This window comes from Trachurus trachurus, assembly GCF_905171665.1.
Source record: "Trachurus trachurus genome assembly, chromosome: 12".
Classification (NCBI taxonomy): domain Eukaryota; kingdom Metazoa; phylum Chordata; class Actinopteri; order Carangiformes; family Carangidae; genus Trachurus; species Trachurus trachurus.
In genome coordinates, this window is record NC_139908.1 from 13909078 (window position 1) to 13931690 (window position 22613).

The 22613-nt window shown below is 42.8% G+C and overlaps 2 protein-coding genes across 5 annotated transcripts; both read left to right on the forward strand.

Annotated features, from left to right (window-relative positions):
* The first annotated feature begins 1546 nt into the window (after positions 1-1546).
* On the forward strand, positions 1547-4213 carry tmem141 (transmembrane protein 141). The gene is made up of 5 exons (XM_083983382.1): positions 1547-1736; positions 1882-1948; positions 2834-2917; positions 3045-3155; positions 3398-4213. The coding sequence occupies exons 1-5, from the start codon at positions 1683-1685 to the stop codon at positions 3457-3459; spliced, it is 378 nt and encodes a 125-aa protein (XP_083839508.1). The 5' UTR covers positions 1547-1682; the 3' UTR covers positions 3460-4213.
* Positions 4214-8772: 4559 nt separating this feature from the next.
* Positions 8773-22427, forward strand: sapcd2 (suppressor APC domain containing 2). Of its 4 annotated transcripts, none has more exons than XM_083982925.1 (6): positions 8773-9864; positions 14120-14253; positions 18909-19082; positions 20052-20153; positions 20518-20637; positions 20746-22427. In XM_083982925.1, exons 1-6 carry the CDS (start codon positions 8979-8981, stop codon positions 20872-20874), a joined length of 1545 nt encoding a protein of 514 aa, XP_083839051.1. In that variant the 5' UTR covers positions 8773-8978; the 3' UTR covers positions 20875-22427. The 4 variants fall into 4 exon arrangements, with proteins under 4 accessions (XP_083839051.1, XP_083839052.1, XP_083839053.1 ...); XM_083982926.1 differs by having other exon boundaries at positions 20521-20637; XM_083982927.1 differs by having other exon boundaries at positions 18909-19055.
* The last annotated feature ends 186 nt before the right edge of the window (positions 22428-22613 follow it).

Sequence of the window (22613 nt, forward strand, 5' to 3'; positions counted from 1 at the left end):
GCAGCACCGCCACCCAGTCGGCTGCTGGACTGGTGTTGATATCGATGACCAGCTCCCCTCATCACCGTGGTGCCAGATGTTGCTGTTTTACATGGGACCTCCCTGCTCACTTTGCAGTGCTACGACAACGTTAACCACTAATTAACACTTGTAGCTCATTTGCTTTTCTACTACTTTCCTTTTCTTTTTTAAATTCCTTTTGATCTCTATTTCACTCACTTTTTATCTCTAAAGTCTGTCCATCACTTCTCTTTTATCTTGTTTGTGACAAGTAACAGATGTTCAGCTGCTCTGCTCCAGCTGTTTGGTAACTCGAGTCTCTCTGTTGTTACTTGTGTCTCAGCGGGAAGTCGGAGTCTCTCCAGTTCTTCTTGCACGTCTTCAGCTGAGCCATCTGCCTCTTTAAAGGCCACAGTGGGGTCAAAGGTCAATAGAGGGGGGGGCAGAGGTCAGCGGGGTGTGCTGCTGTAGCAGGTCTGAGGTCTCAGACAGGACAAGTAATGATGTCTTTATTTAAGCTCCGGTTTCCCCTCTGTGTTGATCTGTGGCCCTGCACTCTGAGCTGCTAAATGTGAAAGTTGTGCCTTAACATTCATTTACAAGTATGGTAATAAAAAGCAAATGTCCTTGCTCCACCCTGGCTGCCTTGTAATAAACAGATACAGATAATACCCGCCCAAATATACAAGTTTCAAACATGTCATTCTTTATCTTCATCTGAATTGAATTCCTGGTTTAGTTTAATGTCCACCTGAACCTCTGGAAATAAAAAGAAGACAAGAAAGGACAACAATGTTGAAGGTAAAACTGATAAGCAGGATTAAGCTGAGATAACGAAACAGAAATACATATTCATGATGCACATTTTTGTGTTTTTACATCTTAGGCCAGCAATTTTTTTTCAGACTTTACTATATGTACACTCAAGTGGGTATAGCTTCATTTTAGAAGTCACAAGGCACTCATTAATTACAGAAACGGTATCCTCAATATAAAGAAGAAGATAACTTACTATCATGGCCAGGTTACACAAGAAAATCATAGTTTCTCCACCTTTAATTTTGGTGTTAGCCACTGGATTGCTGTATCCTTTTCAATGGTATTGTATTTTATTGTGCTGTTGTGTGTTTCTGATTTTTCACAAACTTTATATTGAGGCTTAAGGCAGATTTGAGCAAATTATTCACTAAAGTTTGTGCATAGGGCTATAGGCTATAGGTGTTTTTTTCTGGTGTCTTTTTAAACCATATAGAGGTTAAGAGAATGTGTTTAATGTTGTATGTCATGGAGATCATTATCTGTGCACGTACAATGTGGTGTGTCTGTAGGAGGTAGTATAGGTTATATGTTGTATTTGTCCTCGTGAATGGGCCTTTGCTATTTTTTGATTATATGTCCTATATGTTATGTTCATTGTCTAAGTGGTCGTTTCCCCCCCAGCGGTGAGTTGCACTTTCTCCTCCTCACCGTCAGAGGGCGGTAGTATTTTTTATTGAAGCAGCTGTTCTGCTCTCTTTCTTTAAGTTTTTGGTTTTTGAGAGGAAGTTTTATAACAACACTGGTTACGCTCATGGATGTATTATAAGACCGCTTGACACTCAATGGTCACCCTCTTCTCTCCTCAGCAGCATGATTCACGGTTGATGCTTGATTGATTGAACCTCCAGCAGCGGGACGACAACATGGTGAACCTCGGTCTGACCCGAGTGGACGATTCACTGGCAGCGAAACACCCGGTGCGTTTCTGATGATCCCTGGAGGACACTGACAGTCAGACCAGCTGATACACACACACACTGACACTGACAGTGTGACAATGTGCAGTATCTGAGGATCAGAGACTGTGATGTAGTAAAACCTCTTTTTAAATGTGTGTTTCAGGGTTTACAGAGTTATGCAGCCTGTCAGTCTCACGCCTTCATGAAGGGAACTGGGACTTTTATACTTGGTGAGTGATCATGCTCAGTTATTGTCCCAAATGATTATTGTCGACCTCACTATGAACTGCAGTCTGTTGTCATTTATTATTCTATCGATATCAGAAATATCAGCCTTGTAAGAATAACACATTGTATTGGATTATTTATGTGGGCTATCATACCATACCCATGATTGTCATCTGGCTGGGGACTACAGCAGAATATTAGCCATGCTGACATTTGATGCAGTTGATTAATTGGGACTGTCCACGCACAATAAACTAAACTCAACTCAACTAAACTAAACTAAACTAAACTATTTCTCTCATTGTTTCTAATCAAATCAGCCTCTGATCTGACTGTGTGATGTGTGAATGTGATCAGACAAAGTACATTTTTCTGAAATGAAAAAAGAAAAAGAAGAAAAGAAAGAAAAATTATTCTGACAAACGTTAACCACAGGAGGGAGCTGTGCTCTTCTGGTATTCACTGTGTTTTCATAATACATTATGATGAACACTGAACTCAGCACAGCGATGATGATGATCACAATATATTTTCAGGGCTGTAGTCATTAAAAAACCTGATATGCATTATTTTAGTCTGTGTATAATAATACATGATTACTTTTTGTTCATCTGATTTATGATTTTAGCTATTGTTTAATCTGTAGCCAAACAGATGTTGATAAAGGAAATGGAGATGTTAGTTTTTGGATCCACATGATGAATATGTAAAAATCTGGAGCTCTTGTAAGATATTAAAGGAATGCACACTGATGTCGTTAAATGTCATGTCAAAGTTTTACTTTCAGCCTGCAGCCTGACTCCAAAGTGCAGTGGGTAATATATTAATCTGGGTCTTGTTGGGTGAAAAAATTGGATGAAATGAAATGATAAATGTGTTGTTTGTAGGTGCTGCCGGCCTGTATGCCCTTCAGATGGCTTTGCAGAAGAGGCGTCCTTATCCTCCTCAGTGGAACCTGCTCATTTCAATAGGTGAGGGGTGAAGCTCCGGCTTTGGATGGATGCTAACAAGATAGAAATGAGACATGGGTGCTTTCTGTGCAGACTCTGTAAGCTCCCCTCTCCTCTCCTCTCCTCTCTCTCCTCTCTGCTCTCCCAGTGGCGTCATCAGTGGGCAGTTATTCAGTGACTCGCTGGGAAACTCAGAAGTGCACAGAGCTCTGGATGCTGCTGGAAAATAGACAAGTCCCTGACAGATCACCACCAGAGTGTGAGTACAGCAGACTTGCTCACTTCCCTTCATGGCTCACACTGGAAACATTATGAAATCTGGATTTTTTTTTTTTTCTTTCAGTTTTTTTTTTCTCTGTTTGGATCACAATAAACGAAATAGTTTTATCCTGGATCTTTTATTCGAAACAGATGTTTTACAACCACTGTTTCTTATGAACCTAATGAAGACAGATGCAGGCGTTTTTGCTTAATATCCATCTTTCTCTCTTTTTGTTTCAGTGCCTAAACCAGAAGATTCAAAGGGACCTGAGAAGACAAAATATGGGGATGTAATGGAATGAACACGATTATACATTATACATGCAAATCTACTGTATGTACATATTTTCAGAAACCATCCTCTGCTGAAGATTTCCAGATAGGCTGTTTTTTTTAAACATCTCTATTTATATCTTCAACACTATACATGAATAAAAGCATCATTTTTTTCAGTTTAAGAGTCTCTGGAGCTTTTGGAGTTTCATAACGGCATTAACACAGATGAGTTTCCTGAATCAGAGGTCAGGAATTAGTTTAGGTTATTATGAGGAATCAGATGTTAAGCTTATGATCTGGCACTATCATGTGGACATGTTGGTTTGACAGGAGAAATAACGCTGCACTGCCAAAACCAGACATCAGTTCTGTGCCTCGGACCATCGTTGGTCAATCAGTCCAGTAACGACCAATTACTGTCCTCAGGCTGATGGTCTAAATTACACATTGTCGATCATGTTTGCCTTTGGCTACTGAAAGCAAATCCTGTTGGGACAGATTCGTCCTTTAAAATAAATAAATAGATAAAATATTATCAGCTGTTAAATAAAAGTCTCAGGGCAGCAGTGTAATCCACGTGAAATCATTCACTGTTGCTGATTTCAGCCGCTGCATGTTTATTCACCCGTCCTCAGTGCAGCCAGGCTTTAATGAACCGTGTATTATCTTAACGTGAGTAAAGATTAATCTGACATGGATGTCGTCCAATGTTTGCATCCGGGGAAAATGAAAACATTGAAAAATGCACATGAGAGTAAGTGGTTGATTTAGTAGTAACTGCTGCATGAGCAAGAGACCAGAAGAGAAATTTAGAAGTTGTTGCAAACTCAATATTAGCATTTTTTTTATGATGATATTGTCAGTCATGAAATTGTCAGCTTCAGAAAATTAAAGATATCTGAAGTAAAACTGACACTTTTATCATTTCAACTGCATTTTACTTAGTGAAAACAAACAAACATAATGTTATTATTTCCTTTGAAAGTATAATTATTTAAAAATGTGCAATACTTTAAAAAACTATTGTCATAGGCTTATATTTAAACATATAGCTTGAGTATAAATCCACCACTGTGGACAAATGGCATGTGTCAGATCTCAGATGAATGTTATTTAATATCTTGTCTTAGTAATGTTGCCAATAGAGACAGTACAAAGACATGACACAATGATTCACCATCCTCCTCATCCACAGACAAAGATGCCCACATGTTCATGTTTATGACTCAACTAAGGCAAAATAAGACAAGATGTCATGAAAGAGAGTGAGTACGGAGCAGCTGTCAGGGTGGACCAGGAGCTGCAGTTTAAAGACTTACTACCAGCTTCAAACTTCAAGTCAAACATTTGTCAGACAATTATCATATTTCCAGGACAAGAAACAGTCATTATCTCGTACTTCCTGTATCAGAACTAGACATTACTTTAAAAACACAAGTATTTCATTTGTATCCAAGTCCAAGTGGTTCTCCATGCTTGTGCAGAGGGCTTACACCAGCACGCTGGATGCCTGCGCTGCCTGAATTGGTTTTGATTGAATGAATATAAGCCTGCAATTTTGCACACTGCTCTATAGACACATACTGTAGTGTATACAGTATGTGACACAGAGGGGAACATTGCTGATCCTGCCTTGGCAAGCACCCAGACTCAGAGGTATTACCGTTTTTTACCATCTGCTATCCTTGTAAAAAAAACACATAGATGCACAAAATTGAAGAGGCCATCCAGGAGCAGCATGTCCCCTCCATAAAGACAGATTCTACTCAAGTGCTGAAAACAGAAGCTCTCAAAGTTTCGACTCGCGTGTGAAAATGTCTCTCTCTCTAAAAAAAAGAAAGAAGAAAAGACCTAGATTTAGTTTGTGGTGGTAAGAAGAAAAAGAAACAGATTATGGTTACTTTCTGTGATTTGCATAGTTGAACTAGTTTGCACATGAAGGTGTTAGTGACATAAATTCTGCACCATGCAGTGCAGGTCTCCGAGACAATAGAGTCTTTCAAGCGTACTTGAACACCTCGAGTGAATGAAGCGACCAAAGTCCAGGGTGTTTGATTCATGGAGAACGAACCGAAGAAATCCTGAGAGCTGGAAACGTTGAGCTCACACCGGCGGAGTGTGTTTGAGACAGAGAAAGAGAAAAAGGCACGGATGGGAGATACTCATAGTTAAGGCAGTCTGAATAAGGGAGGATTTTTGGCTTTGGTTTAATATTCCTTTTTTTCTCTCCATCTCTGTGCAGACTGATTCCACCCCCACTCTTGCTTCTTCTCGCTCCCGTCCTCCCACTGACTGTAATTCAAATCTGATTTAACACCTCCAAGATTTGAAGGTTTTGAAGTCTGTGTCTATACCCTGTCCCAAAAAAAAAGAGAGAGAAAAAAAAGGGCTTCATGAATTGAATAAGCTCTCAAATCCTTTGTCACATGCACACTGATACGGCTGAAGGGAAAGACTTGGAGAAACAGAGGGCAAACAGGAGATAATGAGGGAAAAGACAGCGCAGGGCTACGTGTTACATGACAGGACTGACTGACCAGTGGAGCTGAAGATCTGCCTATTAACTAAAACTAAAAGCGGTATGAACTATTGGCACCCACTTAATAAATCCTACCATGTGTGTGTATGTGTGCATTTGGCTGTTCCGTGCAGCAGCAGTAATACATGCATGCATGTGCGTGACAGCATGAGAAAGAGAGACGAGGAGAGCAGGAGTGAGCTCGGTTGTCCTACTCTGTGAATCGAGTGATCACACTGATCTTAGCTGCAACTGGACAGTGTGTGTGTGTGTGTGTGTGTGTGTTTCTCCTCCTCTTTCTTCCTCTGTCTATTTTCTTTGGTTACATAACAATCAGGCTGAATAAGTCTCCCCCCAAAAAAGCCCTATAATAAACATAATTTCCACCATTTCTGCAGCCCCCAAATGGAAAAACCCAGAGCTTCTCCTGGGTCAAATCTATTGAGTATGTGAACATCTGATCTATTGGTTCTGCTCTTCAGCCCAGAGTCATAATCAATTCCCACAAATTAATGTGTTAACGAGAGCAACTGGTGTGTAACTGATTGTCAGAGGGAGTGGGAGTACATGTGTTTGCCCAGAGGGGATTTATTGGTTGTGTATCCTGTCTTGCAGGGTCTGTACAGTAGGTTTGTAGTAATATAATAGGGAAAATGTGTGATTCATTATCTGGTTTGACAGGAACAGTACACATTAGGCAGGAAAATTACAGTGAGGCCTTTGTAACTGGGTGACAGTGTCTTCAGCGTTCATCAAGTCAAGTCAAGCCACTTTTATTTGTACGGCAGACTGCTTTTCAATCAATTGCACAAGTATGCCGTGTATAAACAAAGGAATAAGTAGCGTGAGCACGAGATAAAAATCAGTGCAAAAGAATAGAGAGATCTAAGAGAAACTGGGTAAAACAAACAACAGATTAAACTGCTTAAGTTTTTTTTGTAGATGGTGACGGGATGAGAGTGCAAGTCTGGGCAGATCAGGGATAAACACTGGTCTGTGCAGAGACAGAGAGTTTCTCTGTGTGACTCATCGCTGAAGACAGAGCAACAGAAAAAGTGTCACTGATGTGCCAGAAATGGTTGCGATGTGTTTTGACTGTGTGAGAGCTGGATTTACGTGTGTGTGTGTGTGTGTGTGTGTGTGTGTGTGCGGGGAGAGAGTGCAGAGTTTAAGCCCGACTGAGAGAAGATCTTGATATAAACCATATTACGCAATACTAAAACTGATGCATGATGAAAGGACCTTTTGGGCTGTAAAGAAACACAGTGCTTTATTTTGATAGGACTAGTTGTTATCTTTTATAGAAAGGTAGGAACTCAGGGAAAGGTATAATTCATTCAATAATTAATGGTTATTTATTGAAATACAATGCAATAAAAATAAATTACATATCTATATATAGTTTATTGTAGTCTAAGAGTTGTTGTTTCACCAAGAGCGCAAAAATACATTAACAACTAAACATAAATGAAGACAAAATAAGGAAGAGCCTATGGCAGGGGTGGCAAACTTGTGGTCCGTGGGCCAAAACCAACCTGGGAGAGGGTCCAATCCGGCCCTCAGGAAAACTAGAAGACAGAAGAGCGATAATATTGTTAAATTGCACATATTTTTATCAAGACATTTTAGGTTGTTTATAATATGTTTTGTAAAAGGATAGCTCATTATCTGTAAACATCTGAATAATGTAGCCTACTATATATTTTCTTTCTTTCTTTCTTTCTTTTTATTTATAGGCTAGGTATTATGGTCCGGCCCACTTGTACAAGTATGTGGCCCCTGAACTAAAATGAGTTTGACACCCCTGGCCTATGGTAAAATAAATGTAGGCTACACTAGCCTAGAGATAGAGCTGTGCAGATCTGTATCATCAAAGCACCCATAACCTTCAAAATCAGAGATCTCAGAGTTGCGCAACACATATTTATCCTACTATTTTTTCAAATAGCCGAGACAAGGGACGTGTAGATAAAGGCATCACAACAGGCTAATTACAGTAATAACCTACAGTTTTGTTTTGTTTTTTACAACAGAGATTAGCTATTAGGCCTATGTGTTATGGACGGCAGTGTCTTTTATTATGTCCAGCTCCTGAACATGATAGTGGTGCAAGAAATGTTCAAATCAGTAGGCTAACTGAAGGAAAACTGGCAAATAGCCTATCACACAATACAAATACTCCACAACAAAACTTTGATTAATTGAACTGCTATCAAAATCTAGTTTAAGTGGCAAAAGAGAGAGTAAACTTGACAAAGATTAGTTCAATTTGTAGGCTATTTGAGATTAGTCAGATTGTGAACTCGGGGTGTGAAGCAACTGCATCCATGGAAATCCAGAGTTGGATTGGGAGGAGGGGAGTGTGTGTGTACGTGTGAATTAACACAAACACAAATTTAACACAGTCTCAAGTGTAGCCTACCTTGGAAATGTTAAGGTTTCCTTTAATCAAAGAGTTAAAAAGTTTCAGGTGAAACAAAGGGGTTTTGATAGTGTGTGTGTGTGTGTGTGTGGTGGGGGGCTGTAAAGTGATAGTTTACCCAGCTCTTTCTGATTAAGAGGAGGGGGAGGGGGGGGGGGGGTGTAGTATAATAATATCCAGGCTTTTATGAATAACGTCTCAGCAGCGTTAGTAATAACAAAAGCACAACTCAAACTGGAGCTTACCTCAGGTCTGGACCAATGAGCGGCGAGCTCGTGCACACCGCGGCCAATGGCTGCAGCCCGGCCGCTCGCGCACAGCCGTTTGAAGGGCGGTCCTCGGCAGAAAAAGGAAAGTATTGATCAGAGAGCAGCAGCGGCGGAGTATCGATGTCAGCCAGGTCCGGTCCCGAGTCCTGACACGGTGAAACTGGGAATTCAGGTTAAAAATCTGTTTAAAGACGCGTAGTTTGTTTTTATTTTAAGTGACAGATATTTCCGTGTATTACTCCGCATGTTGAGCTCGAGCGTGTTTACGCAAAGTTATCCAACTTGGTGTTGGCGTGTTTTTGAGTAATTAGTCACTAAGAGATTATCAACACCCCAATGGCTTTAATAGCGACCGACCGAGGCTGCAAACTGAACGGGACCTCGGTGATTTACGGCCGAGTTGGGCCGAGGAAAGACGTGTTTCAGGGCAGGACGGAGAGCTTTAAAGCCGCCAAAATGCTGCAGCAGCCGAAGGAGACTGAGTATTCAACAGATGGTCTGCCCAAAGCCTTCCTGCACAGCCTCAGGACCCTCTTTGACATTTTGGATGACGGTGGCCGGGGCTACGTGCACATCTCGGAGATCGAGAGCCGCTGGCAGGGCGCAGACACCCAGGCTCTGCCCGGCGGGGTGCTGAGCTGCCTGCGGAGGGTCACCCCGCCGCATGGCTGCCTCACCTTCGAGCGGTTCGTCGCGGGGCTCCGGTACTCGATGCTCAACCCGGAGAACAGCTCCCACTTCAAGGCCCAGGCCGCCGTGCACCCGCAGCAGCAGCAGCAGCCCCAGAAACCTGCGCCGCTGTCCGCATGCAGCGTCGCCGGACCCCCACGGGTGGAAAACAAGGTCCGCCCGCTGGGGTCGAGCAACGTGACCAACATCCAGCAGCAGCAGCCGCAGCCGCCGCACCGCGCGTCCTCCCTGCAGAGCCGGACCAGGCAGCAGCAGCAGCAGCAGCAGCAGCAGCAGCAGCAGCAGGAGGAGGGGGCTGGATACCCTGCGTGTGGACCGGCCACAGCGAGGTACGGCGGCGGCGGGGGGTTCGAGAGGTCCGGCCGCAGTCTGGAGCGGATCCCCGTGGCTCCGGAGGGAGGAGGAGGAGGAGGAGGAGGAGGCTGCTACAGGAGCGAGCCGAGCCACGCCACCAAACCCGCACAGCCGCAGCAGAGCCGGGTCAGGTCCATTGAGTCACTCGCCCTGGAGTCACCGCAGCTCCAAGGACCAGGTGAGTTCACCACAGGCCTCTGCATGAGTGTATGAGGGATTATTTCATGTTAACCCATGAAATAATAATAATGATAAACTTTATTTGTGTAGTAACACAGTTACAAAGTGCTTTACAGAACAAGTTAGAAAACACAGTCAATAAAAAACATGAAAAAAGACCTGATTTGCTTTACAGAGTGAGATAAAACAGTCAGGAGAAAAGCATAAAACCATAAACAACAAGGGACAATAGTTCTGATGATGATAATAATAATAATAATAATAATAGAACAAATAGAATAAGTGAAATGAAATCAAATAAAAGACAATAAAAATAGCAAATAACAGAGTTACAGTAAAAAAAATAAAGCCTCCCTGTCTGGGAATGTCAAATATCAGGGAATAGTGGAAAAAACACCCATCACAGTTTCCCAAAATCCAAGAAAAGTCGTTCAATAGTTTGTTTTGTCTGACAGAACAGCACATCTACAAAGCTTTCAGCAAATGTTACAACATTTGGGATGTAAATGGTTAAAAAAAAAAGGTTGGTAAGTCGTTTTTTATTGATTATCACAGTTGTCAACTCTCTGTTAAAGGTTCGTGTTGATGCCTCCATTATTTGCATGGGAACTACAGCACTCCCATCCCTATTTAAAGATTTTAAATCCAGCTGCTCCTTTTGTTTGTGCCACAGTCTGCAATTCGCTCCTCTTGTTGCTGCAGGCTTGAAACAACAACAAAAATCTGATTTGGACACCGACAGAAATGTGTTTGGGGATGTGAGTCAGAAGAAACTGAATACCTACCAGAATGCACTAGAGACTAAATTCCCATGAGCAAGCCATTTGACTTGCATGCATAACTGAGCTGATATGTCCACTCACTGCAGTCTTGGCAGCTTCGATCTCATATTATGATTTAATTGGATGCGGTGATCCATGTCGTACACACACAAGTGCACAATGTCTGCGTATAGCGCTCGCATGTCAGCATTTATCCTTCAGTAGAAGTCCTTCAAAAGTTGAGAGTGGAGCGACTTTCCCTTACTCCTCAAAGAGAAGGAGGTCAACAACAGTCTTAGTTGGGATTTTGACAGTAAACCTCTCAGGTTTCACTATTATGTCACCGCTTAAACAGGATGGTTTTAAGGGTTTTCTGCTCCAAACATGGGTGTCCCCCCTTGAATAATTGCCGTTGTTAACCCCAGGTCAGGCCAGAGGTCATGTAAGAAATTCCTGCAGAGATTTATCCACCATGAGAGTCTGGCTCCAGCCATGGTGCTGTGATTGGGGGGAACGGGTGATGGTCAGTTCTGTGTTTGTGTGTTCAGTTTTTTCCCTGTGGTGTGTTGCAGGATGTAGGTTAGAGAAGCCGCTGCAGAGAAACTCACTCATTATCTTGTTCATACATACAGGCTCTCATACAGACTCCCTGTTGTTCCTCTTCCTTTCGCAATCATACCAGAGTCTTTTTACATGCTGGCTTGCTTTCTCTCCATCTCTCTCTCTTTCTCCCTCTAACACACACGCACACTCAACTAGTCCGTCCAAATTTGCATGATCTTCTATACAGCCAGGCCTGTCTAGAGCTATAAGAGTGACACTCTCACACTCTCTGTGTCGAGCCCTCTGGGCTTTCACTGCTTATCCCACAAAGAGCAGAGTTGTATTTCCAGAGAGATAGATAGATAGATAGATAGATAGATAGATAGATAGATAGATAGATAGATAGATAGATAGATAGATAGATAGATAGATAGATAGATAGACACGCAGAAAGAAAAGTTCAGATTCTTGTGCTTTCTGTCTGCAGCTGTTTGTGGTTTGGTCTCCGAAATTCAATTAAGGGAAATCTTAATGCTGCAGCCCACTGTGATGTATTTTAGGCATTTTATTTTTCAACTTTTGGTTAAAGGCACCTTTTTTTATTTGTGCACAAACTGAGGTCAGATGTATTTTTGAGTCTTGTGGGGATAAACTTGAGTGGCTTGTATGGCTCTGACCTCGACCCCCATCTAACACCTTTTGGGATGAATTGCAGCGGCTGCGAGCCCAGGCCTTATCACGCAACATCAGTGACCGACCTCACTAATGCTCTCACGGCTAAATGGAAGCAAATCCCTGCGGTGAGATTCAAAAGAATCTTGCGCAGAGCTTTAACAGAATATTGCATGGACGTTACTGTTGCGTAACAATACCCATAGTTTTGCTATGAAACCGTCAATTGATTAAGTATTGGTGTGATGTTTAGCCATCCAGATGCTTTGGTCCAATTAACGCAGCGAGACAGACAGACCAGTTTCCATGATGTAATCTCTCATGTGCGGCCAAACACAGCTGGATTAGGCCAGATTACAGCAGAAAGGCCAGAGCTCACTGAATTGCTGCATCTGTGAAAACCTCCACAACACCCTGGACATCAGCACAAATTTCTGACACTCTCACCACTCCCTCCCTCGCTCACTCGCTTGCTCGCTCGCTCCACTCGTGTGTTTTTGGGAAAGGTCAGCGGGCATGGTACGCACTTACACCTAGGAATCTGACAACGATAACATACCACAGTAGGTATCAGGGGAGGGGATATGATAGACAAAAAAAAAAAGAAAAACAACCCTTGGTATGCTTTCCCAAGTTTTCACTCATGTGAACTGAATGGAAACAAACTCAGACCTGCGTGTTTTAACTCTGACAGGAAACAGTGCACACACCCCACAGACTCAGGATCAGGGCAGAGGTTTAAGGAGAGAGGAGGGAGAAGCAAGAAGAGAAAGCTTTTATGTGTCCTCTTTGAGTTTCACCATTTATTCTAAGACAAAAGCAGTCGAAACAATCTCTCACAAGAACCATTTAGTAGTTGTGTTAGTAGTTGAGCTTTTGAACATATCACATGGTCCTCATCAGCAGATGGGCTATGCCCGATTGTCATGGAATTGGAGATTAAAACTTAACTTAAAATATGAAAGTTAGTGAGAAGTTCCGTGTTTTGACTAAATAAATATATAAAAAACAAACATCAATAATCAATTAATAAAGGTGAAGAAAAACACATATTTCTTTGTCTTTCTCCAATTTACATAAAAGCAAACGTATATATTAAAACCTTTTGACAGAAAAATCTTGTTTTACCATCCACCTCCTTTTCTTGGCGCCACATTTTTGCTTATGACACCGTTAACCACTGTTCTTCCAGCTCACCTGTCCAGGTTCAGGTTCTCCTGTGTTATGATTTATGGCCCCAAGCTCAGATTCTTCACATATTTCCTTCTCCACCACTGACGTTATCCCCAGTTGAAAAACAAACAAACTGTTTCACACTTAAAAGAAGAAAGTTTAATGAAGCCTTTTCATTGTTGCTGTCTTTGCTCCCTCGGCGGCTGTGGCTCAGGAGGTAGCGCAGGTCATTCACTAACCGGAGGGTCGGCTCCTCCAGTCCGCATGTCGAAGTGTCCTTGGGCAAGACACTGAACCTATAGTTGCCCTCCGGTGTATCATCGGGCATGTGTATATATGTGTGTGAATGATTAGACCCCCTCTCTGTCTGCGAACAGAGCTGTGTGAATGTGTGAGTGAAAGGGTGAATGTGATATACTGTACGGTGCAAAGCACTTTGAGTGGTCTGAGTGACTAGAAAAGTGCTATATAAGTGCAAGTCCATTTACCATTACCATTTTTTCACCTCACTCCATTCAGTATCATTCAATAAAAGTCATCCTGCCTGGTTAGTACCAGAAAGATTTGCAGAGCACAGCTCCCTCCTGTGGTGCACATACACCACACACTGGCAACCCAAACACAACACCTTCATCAATGTCGAAAGAAATGTAGATTTTTTTGCCCAATAAAATGTCATGTCTCATATTAATTACATCAGGGATAAATTTAGACACATGTGACTGTAACTGGGTGTATAAAAGAACAAGAATCCAATGCAAATGATTATCATGTCTTAATGTTTTTTCTTTTGGTTGAGACGTAGTTATTAATTATTTATGCTGACATGAACATAGAGTCAGTTATAATGTTGCTTGGTGAGATTTTCCAGACTCACCTGAATTTCAAAGTCGACCTGTACCTACCTGACTGTTTTGAGTTGTTGGCCATAATTCAACATCGAGTATGTGATTCCAGTTACTGTGTTGGACATGTGTCATTGTGTGCCAGCTGCAGAAACACAGTCACGGTGCAGTCAACAAAACTGCAGTAATTATTACAGATTGCCGAGGAGACAAACAGTGTTGTGTTGAAGTTGATGTAATGTCTGTTTCACTTGTCTAGGTGTTGCGAAATCTGGTTTACCAAGATCCCAGAGCGAATCAGCAACAGGATTTACTGGCGGCTCCAGGCGACACGGGCGGAGTCGGGACGAGCAGAGACGACATACCATATCCAACGGAGTGGACTATGGAATGGTTGGTACACCTTTTTTTTTTTTTCTTAATTAATCAACCTCCAGTGCATGTTGCTGTTTGTTACCAGACAGCTGCATCTACCATTTCACTCCTTGACAGGTCAAACCACAGTCCCTACAAACCTAATTAGAGCAGAAACCACCCAAAATGCCAAACATGTCCTGTAGGAGTCTGGATTCTCAGATGTGACTATTTGTGGCTTTGGACTGTTGGTTGGATAAAACACGCTATTTTAAATGTGACACTGGGTTGTGGTGGTAAAATAAATAGGCATTTTTGACAACTTTTAGACATATTCTAATCTAGACAAAACATTTACCAGATAAATCAACAAAATCACTGACAGATGTGTTGCTGAGTTTGATATTTACGACACAGCTGTTGCTGGGAAATATGTTTCGCAATTGGTCTTCATTTGCACAAACTCACAACACAGCACGTTCAGTATACGTTAAACAAAACTGCAGTAGCAATCATTAAGTATTGATCCTATTACTGTGCCTGCAAAGATAAAACTTTTCCTCCCACTGTAATAGAATTATTAGATGTGCTGTATTGCTCCGCCTATCAGCTGTTTGGATCAGCAGTGTGTGGAAGAGGCGGAGTGATACAGCACGTCGCGGAGCCTGCCCGTGTAGAGGAGCACCGAGTAAGTTGGTTAGTTCCAAATAAACTAACTTTTTTCCGACCAGCTGATGCATTGTAAACTTTTAGTTTATATCGTACTCTTGAACCGGTGTATTATTTTGAGATGGGACTTTTTTTTTAAAGTATATATTTTGGCCCTTTTCGCCTTTAATTGAAAGCACAGTTGAGAGAGTGACAGGAAATGGGGGGGCAGAGAGGGGGGGAATGACATGCAGGAAAGGGCCGCTCGATGCAGGATTCGAACCGGGGGCGCCTGCAGTGAGGACTGTAGCCTCAACACATGGGGCGGGTGCTCTACCAACTGAGCTAAACACCGCCCCGGGACTTCTTGTAGGTTGCGAAAATAAACTGATTAATTGTCCCTGTCTCCTTTAACAACAGTGTACTGCCTGTGTCTCGGTGCAGCGCGATGCGTCAGTGTTTCTCAGTAATATGAGACTCTTTTATAACCAAAAGCAAACTCCTCTGGGTCTCTTTAACTTTTCTTTTTTAAGTTCACATTCACATTTGTTATAAAAAATATATGACACATTTGATTAGCTGCAACAAACAAATATAGATTTTTCCCTTGATAGATGACATATGTAATTCTAATAATCCTCAGCAAGTATTCATATTGTTGATGATTCATTTTAAGTCGATGTACTAATTGATTAGTTGATTTTCTAGCCTCTCAAAAGTCAGGACTGTTGCTTTTCCTTATCTGATATAAGTGTAATTTAAAGGGATAGTTCCTGTCCCTTTAAATTACTTTTGATAAACTCTAATGTTTCTTCTACTGGCAGGTCAGTCATGAACGTAAACAGTCTTTCGTCGCTGTTGTTCTGAAACTGACACGGTGTGAAGCTGATGGGATCAGCTGCTGTTAGATCTGTGTGTTTTCGTTGAGTTGGGTGAAAGCAGAGGATCATGGGTAAAGACTTTGAAGCAGATGGAGTGAAGTACGATGGGATGTAATGTTGATGTTCTCAAAGAGGCTTTTAAAGATAAAATGGTTCATTTCTTCGGTGCAGAGAACAGTTGAAAGACGAGGTCTTCATCAGTCAAGGCTCGTCTCCGTTTCACTTTCTATTGGCCCCCACATTCCCCTCCCTGTGCCCCCTGCCCCCCCCCCCCCTCCCCTCACTCTGCCCCTCCCACCTCCAGTGGGGAGCTCATGCCTCCTCTCACTCTCTGTCTCTCCCCCTGCCTCACCATTTCTCACTCTCTCCAGCTCTCGCCTCCTCTCCCTCCTTCTCTCCCTGTTTGTGTCGCCGTCTCCGTCTCTTTTTTTTTTCCTCCCCCCCTCTCGGCCTCTGTGTCTGGAGAGGCTGTGGACTGACCGGCTCCCCTCCTTCCTTCACCCTCCCTCCCTGCCCCTCTCCTCCTCTTCCTCCTCCCCCTTCCCTCTGTCCCTCCCACCCAGGCCGACTCGGGCCGCTGCTGCCCTGATGGTAGTGAGCCGGGTTGGGCCCCGGGGCCTGGTAGAAGTAGAGGACTCGCTGGGGCGGCCCGGCCCGGCCTGGACGGCTGTGTGGGCCGCCTACACCACCGTCTTCATCCCCCTCAGCAGTAGCCTCTACAGCAGCAAAGCCCTGCACTTTTTCCTCTGGGTGAGTAGGACGAGAGGGAGAGAGAGGCACGGGGAGGGAGGGAGGGATGGAGGGTGGGAGGGAGAGATGTTTGTCGAGGACAGAGGGAAGTACGGTCGGTCTATGGGATGGTTCTGCACTGATGTCAGGATCTGAAGGTGTGTATGAGGTTGTTTTGACATTTGACTGTGACGGTGACGCTTTAGGCAAATAGAGGAGATTAAAAAAAGTTATGATAAGGTTCAGAGGCTGGGAGTTCAGTGTGTGTGTTCAGGATACTAAAAAGTATTGATCTGTGCTTGTTTAAGGGACTTTGGGATGTTTTTGTTGGTTTATTGTGGAGCCTCAGAGTTTGGACTGGTGTTATGATGAGAAGCTGATAGAACTGAATTGACAACAGTGTTAATCTCTCTATGTCTCCTTATCTAACAAGCCTGACAATTATTTTAATATTTTATGCTGCAGTCTTTCAAATGTGAGAGTTTTGCTACATTTTATTTGTTTGGATTATGAACTATTTGCTAGACGAAGCAAGAGAGAGATAAAGAATTTGATGGGTGTTTTCTAACATTTGATAACTGCTAACTAACTTGCTGAAAAGTTGCAAAGCATGTGGGTGTGGGCAGCAGCAGTCAATTTGCCAATTGATCCACATTAAGTTAAAATGCCAAACATTCCCTAGTTTTATTTTTTTCAGATGTGTCAGTTTGCTGCTTTGCTTTTTTTGTATATGAAGCTCAGTTTGTCTCTTTTTTTTTTTTTACTCATAGTTGGACAAAACAAGCAGCTTCAAGTCATGACTTACATTTCATGGATGAAACTAATATGTAATTACTGATCAAAAACAACAGGCAGATGTAAATAATTGTTATTTGCAGTTAAACTGTCCTTGCTTTACAAAATTAGAGACTTGTTGCTTGAAGGTTTCCAACCACTCTGTCTCCTGGCGCTTTGTCGGTGACCTTTGAAAGGCTGTTATGTTGTTCTTTGTGTTTTTACCGAAACAGCTCGCGCAGTGGGCGTCGTGTTATTGTACGTGCGTTTTCATTCAGAGAACACAAACATACATGTGCATGGACTTTTCCACAACCTTTCAGCCATTTGCTGCTCTGTTCCCTTTCTCTGTGTGTTTTCTCTCATCTGCTCCCTTTCTTTCTTTCTTTCTTTCTTTCTTTCTTTCTTTCTTTCTTTCTTTCTTTCTTTCTTTCTTTCTTTCTTTCTTTCTTTCTTTCTTTCTTTCTTTCTTTCTTTCTCTTTCTCTGTCTGTCTTTTAAACAGTGGGTTTTCCTGCCTGTGGCCCACCACATTCATGCAGCCTGACACTGGGTCATGCTTCATTCTAGACACGGACCCCGGACCCCCTCCTCCTCCTCCTCCTCCTCCTCCTCCTCCTCCTCCTCCTCCTCCTCCTCCTCCTCCTCCTCCTCCTCCTCCTCCTCCTCCTCCTCCTCCTCTCCCTGTCTTCCCCTCTCTGTGATCAGACTTTATGTAGTGAAGACAGAGCAGACATATGTTAAACAGGGCTTTTCCTCTGGTCTCTTAAATCTGTCGTCCACTGTTCAGTTCACTGTCGCAACATGTACTCTGGCGTATGAGCGACGATGAGTGGAATGCACTGAGCCACACGGGGGACGGAGGGACGGAGGGATGGAGCGACGGGGTGGATAGAAAGATGACACACCAGGTGGCTGAATGCCAGCAATGAGGCCTGCACTGTGGCAGTGTGCCGCATGGACAGCCTGGTCAGCACAACTTCAATGCAGCCTTGCTGGGGTGCGCACACACACACACACACACACACACACACACACACACACACACACACACACACACACACACACACACACACACACACACACACACACACACACACACACACACACACACACACACACACACATACATACATCACTCCCTCTTTTCTCTTTCACACACACACACACACACACTCATACACACTGGGGTGGCCGTAGCTGAAGTGAGTCCGCGCTGTTTGCCCCATTCTTAGGTTGCTGCGCGCCGCGGTTGCCATGGCGCCGGGCTGATTGCTCCTCTAAAACATTGTTCAGGATGGGAGAGAGAGTCCGGCACAATTGGTATGGCGCCATTGTTTCCACCGGCACAAAAGAGTTTGCTGCAGATGCCCCCCAGTGAAAACATGGGAGCTTGTCCACCGTGCAGACTGCAGACTGCTGCTGGCCGCCCCAACGCCAATGATTAGATTTAATCTTGGCAGCCGTCGGAGAGCTCTCTTAGCGATGCCATGGGAAATACGGGAATTAAATGTTTTCTCTCCATTGGGTCTCTGTGAAGTCTGGTTTGTTGTTGTCTGTTTTAATTGAATTTTTCTCCTTCCTCCTCCACCATTTCACTCTTTTCCTGCCCCCTCTTCTCCCCCGTCTTCTTTTTTTTTTATCTTACTTTCCATTCACACAGTTGAAGCAAATGAAAGAGCTGGAGCAGGAGAAGGACTCTCTGCTGGCGGGCCTGGAAGTGGTGGAGCGGGCCCGAGACTGGTACCAGGGCCAAATCCACAATGTCACAGAGAGACAGAGGCATGTCGGCCAGAGCTCCCACTGCACGGTCAGTTCACACGCTGAAGCGAAAAAGGTAGTGGAGATGCAGCCTATTGTCTGTTTTTACTGGTCAGATACAGACAATATTACATCATCAGAGGGTATTCCCCACAAACAATAATGATTTGTGGTTTTTGAACTTATACTTAAAGGGATAGTTCAACATTTTGGCAAATTGGCCCATTGCCATAATCCCTTTGGTCATAGCAGTAGGTTCGTTACCTTTAATTGTCGGTGCAAGCTATTTTTAGAACGGCAGAGCGGAGCCGTGAGCTGCTCAGAGCTACGCTACGGAGACTCATGGGATTTCTACGTTTCCTCATCAAACTCATCAAATACACAATCCAACAACTCCAAAACACTCTCATGGACAAGTTGTAACCTGCACATTCACCACGCTAATTGCCCCACGCAATGGGGCAATTTGCCAAAATGTTGAACTATCCCTTTAATATTCTTAACTCAGTGTGACACAGAATAAATAATAAACATCTAACATGAAATCTACTATGGAATCATGTTTTTATTCCTGTGTGCCCTGCAACATTATGCTCCATAGATGAGGAATAATTTGAGAGTTGTTTATACATTTTTCTCTCATTGTTTAAAAATCAAGTGGGAAAAGTTCATGTGATGTTAACTTTACTGTTCATGTCCTGTTATGGAAACAGGACATGAACAGAGGCTCCACCTCTCCACCCTGACAGACTGAGCTTTTTAAAGTTCAGGTTGTTATTCTCACAAAGAGAATTTCTTGGAAAAAACAGACAGGGGATTGTGAACTGTGCAACTAGATGAAGCGGGTAGCAGGAAGATGGATGTACCTGATGAAGTTAAACACCAGCTGTGTTAATTTATGTTTTTTGAGTGTCATGTTGTTCTTTCTCTAACACCTCCTTAAATGCTTTTTCAAACTGATCTCCCCACAGCTGCACTTGTCCTTCTTCACACATTAAACTATCCTCTGGAGTTCATTTTGTCTCTGTGATGTCTCCTCTTTCAGGATTTCTTCACTGAAGCTAATCAGAGTCGCATGAATGTTCTCATTCCCAAACTGCAAGAGGTCAACCACTGCCTTAATGAGCTCATTTCCTGCACTGGGATGGTGAGTGTTACTGTTTGGTGATGGTCTGTCCTGGTAACACTGTGATTTAAGTCAAGCATCCCTCCCTGTATCCGGATATGGAGATGAAAACAAAATATGAACTGTTAAAGTATTTTTCCATAAGTAAAACTCACTCATAAGATTTGAGGTGTTCAGAATAAGAAGCTGTAAGCCAAAAAATGCTAAATTACATAATTAAAGTAAGATGTCCTCTTTATTTGAAAGATTCTGCCAGCTATTTCGAAAGGGAAATAACATAATAACATGAAATATGTACATTATATGTCATAAAAAACCAGTGTAACATGTAAGAATATATCTGTTATTTCTTATCCATTTAAAACGGGTTCTCTTTATTTCCCAGCAGTCGTTTCCTTCAAGTGGTGCTCAGACTGCAGCTCTGTCCACAAACCCCCAGCCTCCACCTCCAGCTCCTCCACAAGCCATCCAGAGACTGAAGGACCAGAACCGACTCCTCACACAGGTCCAACACAGTCCGCAAACTGCCAGTAGATAGATAGATAGAAGTCACCGTAGCCTTTAGGAATAAAATGTCTGACACTCACTTCATTTCCCCCCTTTTCACATCAAGGAGGTGACTGACAAGAGCGAGCGCATCGCACAGCTGGAACAGGAGAAATCGGCCTTGATAAAGCAGCTTTTCGAGGCTCGGGCCCGCAGCGCACAAGACACCAGCACCATGGACTCCACCTTCATCTGAAAACAATTACACCCAACACGGTGACATCACCACCACCGTGTTTTTCTAGGAAACAACATGACGTAATGTTGTTGACATATCTGCGCTGGTCTGGATCCAACTTTTTTTTTGGAAGACTGAAGTTGACTCTTTGTTTACCCAACTGACCACTCGTGTCAGTGTCGCACCTTTTAGCCATGACACGCCGAAAAACCCTCGACTGACTGCAGCATGTCACCACTCCACTCCAACCCCGAACCAAACCACACACTACCTAGACCCAAGAGCTGAAACCGCTCTTGTACTTGTTGCCTTTTACGCTCCCCGCACAAGCACTCCCACCGAGCTGAAAAGACTGGATCACTATCAAGAAACAAGTCGGGTCCCACGAGATCCCATCCACCCCTTTTTCTTTTTTTTTCTTGCAGCATCTGCAAGATCTCCACTCCCACCCCTGAAAAGACTGTTTCTTTTCCTCCGCTGCTTGACTGAACAAGCAGCTTTAAAAACATAAACTTTAACGTAGGGGTCCGAAAAGGAATTGGACAACAGTGGGAACGGTATCTGTTGGAATGAAATGCCATATTCTTACAGTTTAATATGAAAACAAACCAGCTGCACCTGCTTGCTGTGACCTATCAGTTACACTTTTGTTTAAACCTTTTTAAGTTTGATACTTTAATCTCAGTCATCACAAGACACACTTCACCCTCGTCTTCAGTATTTCCTTCCTTTTAATGTAAATTGATAATAATAATGTTTACCTGATATTCGCCGATTGGCTTTTGGTTCTTAATTTCAACCACTGAGAAAGAGAAATGGCTGAGAGGAACAGTTTTTACTGTATTTTATAGTAGCATGTTAAACGTTAAGATCTTTCATGAGTTTTGGGATGTTTTTACTTTCTTTTTAAGACTGAAACAAGAGAGAAGGGGGGCAGTTTACAAGCCGACGCGATGTCGCGGCAGAGACAGATGAGAGGAGTTTGCACGTAGAAGAGAGCTGAGGAGGACAAACATGGTAGACGGTGAATGTGTTGGAGTTGGGAAATGTTCTGATGTCAAGTCAGAAAAAAAAAAAAAAACTAACTAAAAAAAAAATCTCTTTGGTTATCTAGTGCCACATCCCCTGTGTGTCTGTAGTGGATTCTTTGCATGGGTCATATTTACAGCTATTAAATATTTATCTTCTGAAGAGATTTCCGTTTGAAACTTGGAGATTAAGCGTTAGCACAGATGTAAAAACCCATTTTGTCCCCGTGTTCATCCACTTTTATCAGGATCGGCCTGGAAAACAGTGATTTTAGATTAAACTAAGAAAAAAAAAACACTAAGCCATCCACAAGTTTACAAAAGACATATTTAGTGAGTGGGTGGTGGTAGTTTTATAATGGACTTGTATGGTACTGCTGGGATGTCTGCACATAACATAGTTATTGTCTGTCTGTCTGTTTCCCACTTGTTTGATTGTACGTTTCTTGCTGCTCAAACTACATTATGTGTGAGTGAAACTCTTCCTTCTGCTTTCTACTGGGAGTACTGACGAAATGTCAAAAATAAATACGACCAAACGGTGCTGACTGTGTCCTTTTTTTCCTTTACCATCGGTACGTCGCTGCTGCTCTCACACTAAACTAAATCAGCCCATCAGAACCAATCAAATGGATATTGCATATTACTTCCTATATTTTTTACTTGGTGCATATATATGTTCATGTTTCTCTTCTTTACAGATTTAAAATCTAAGATGATTTATTTCAT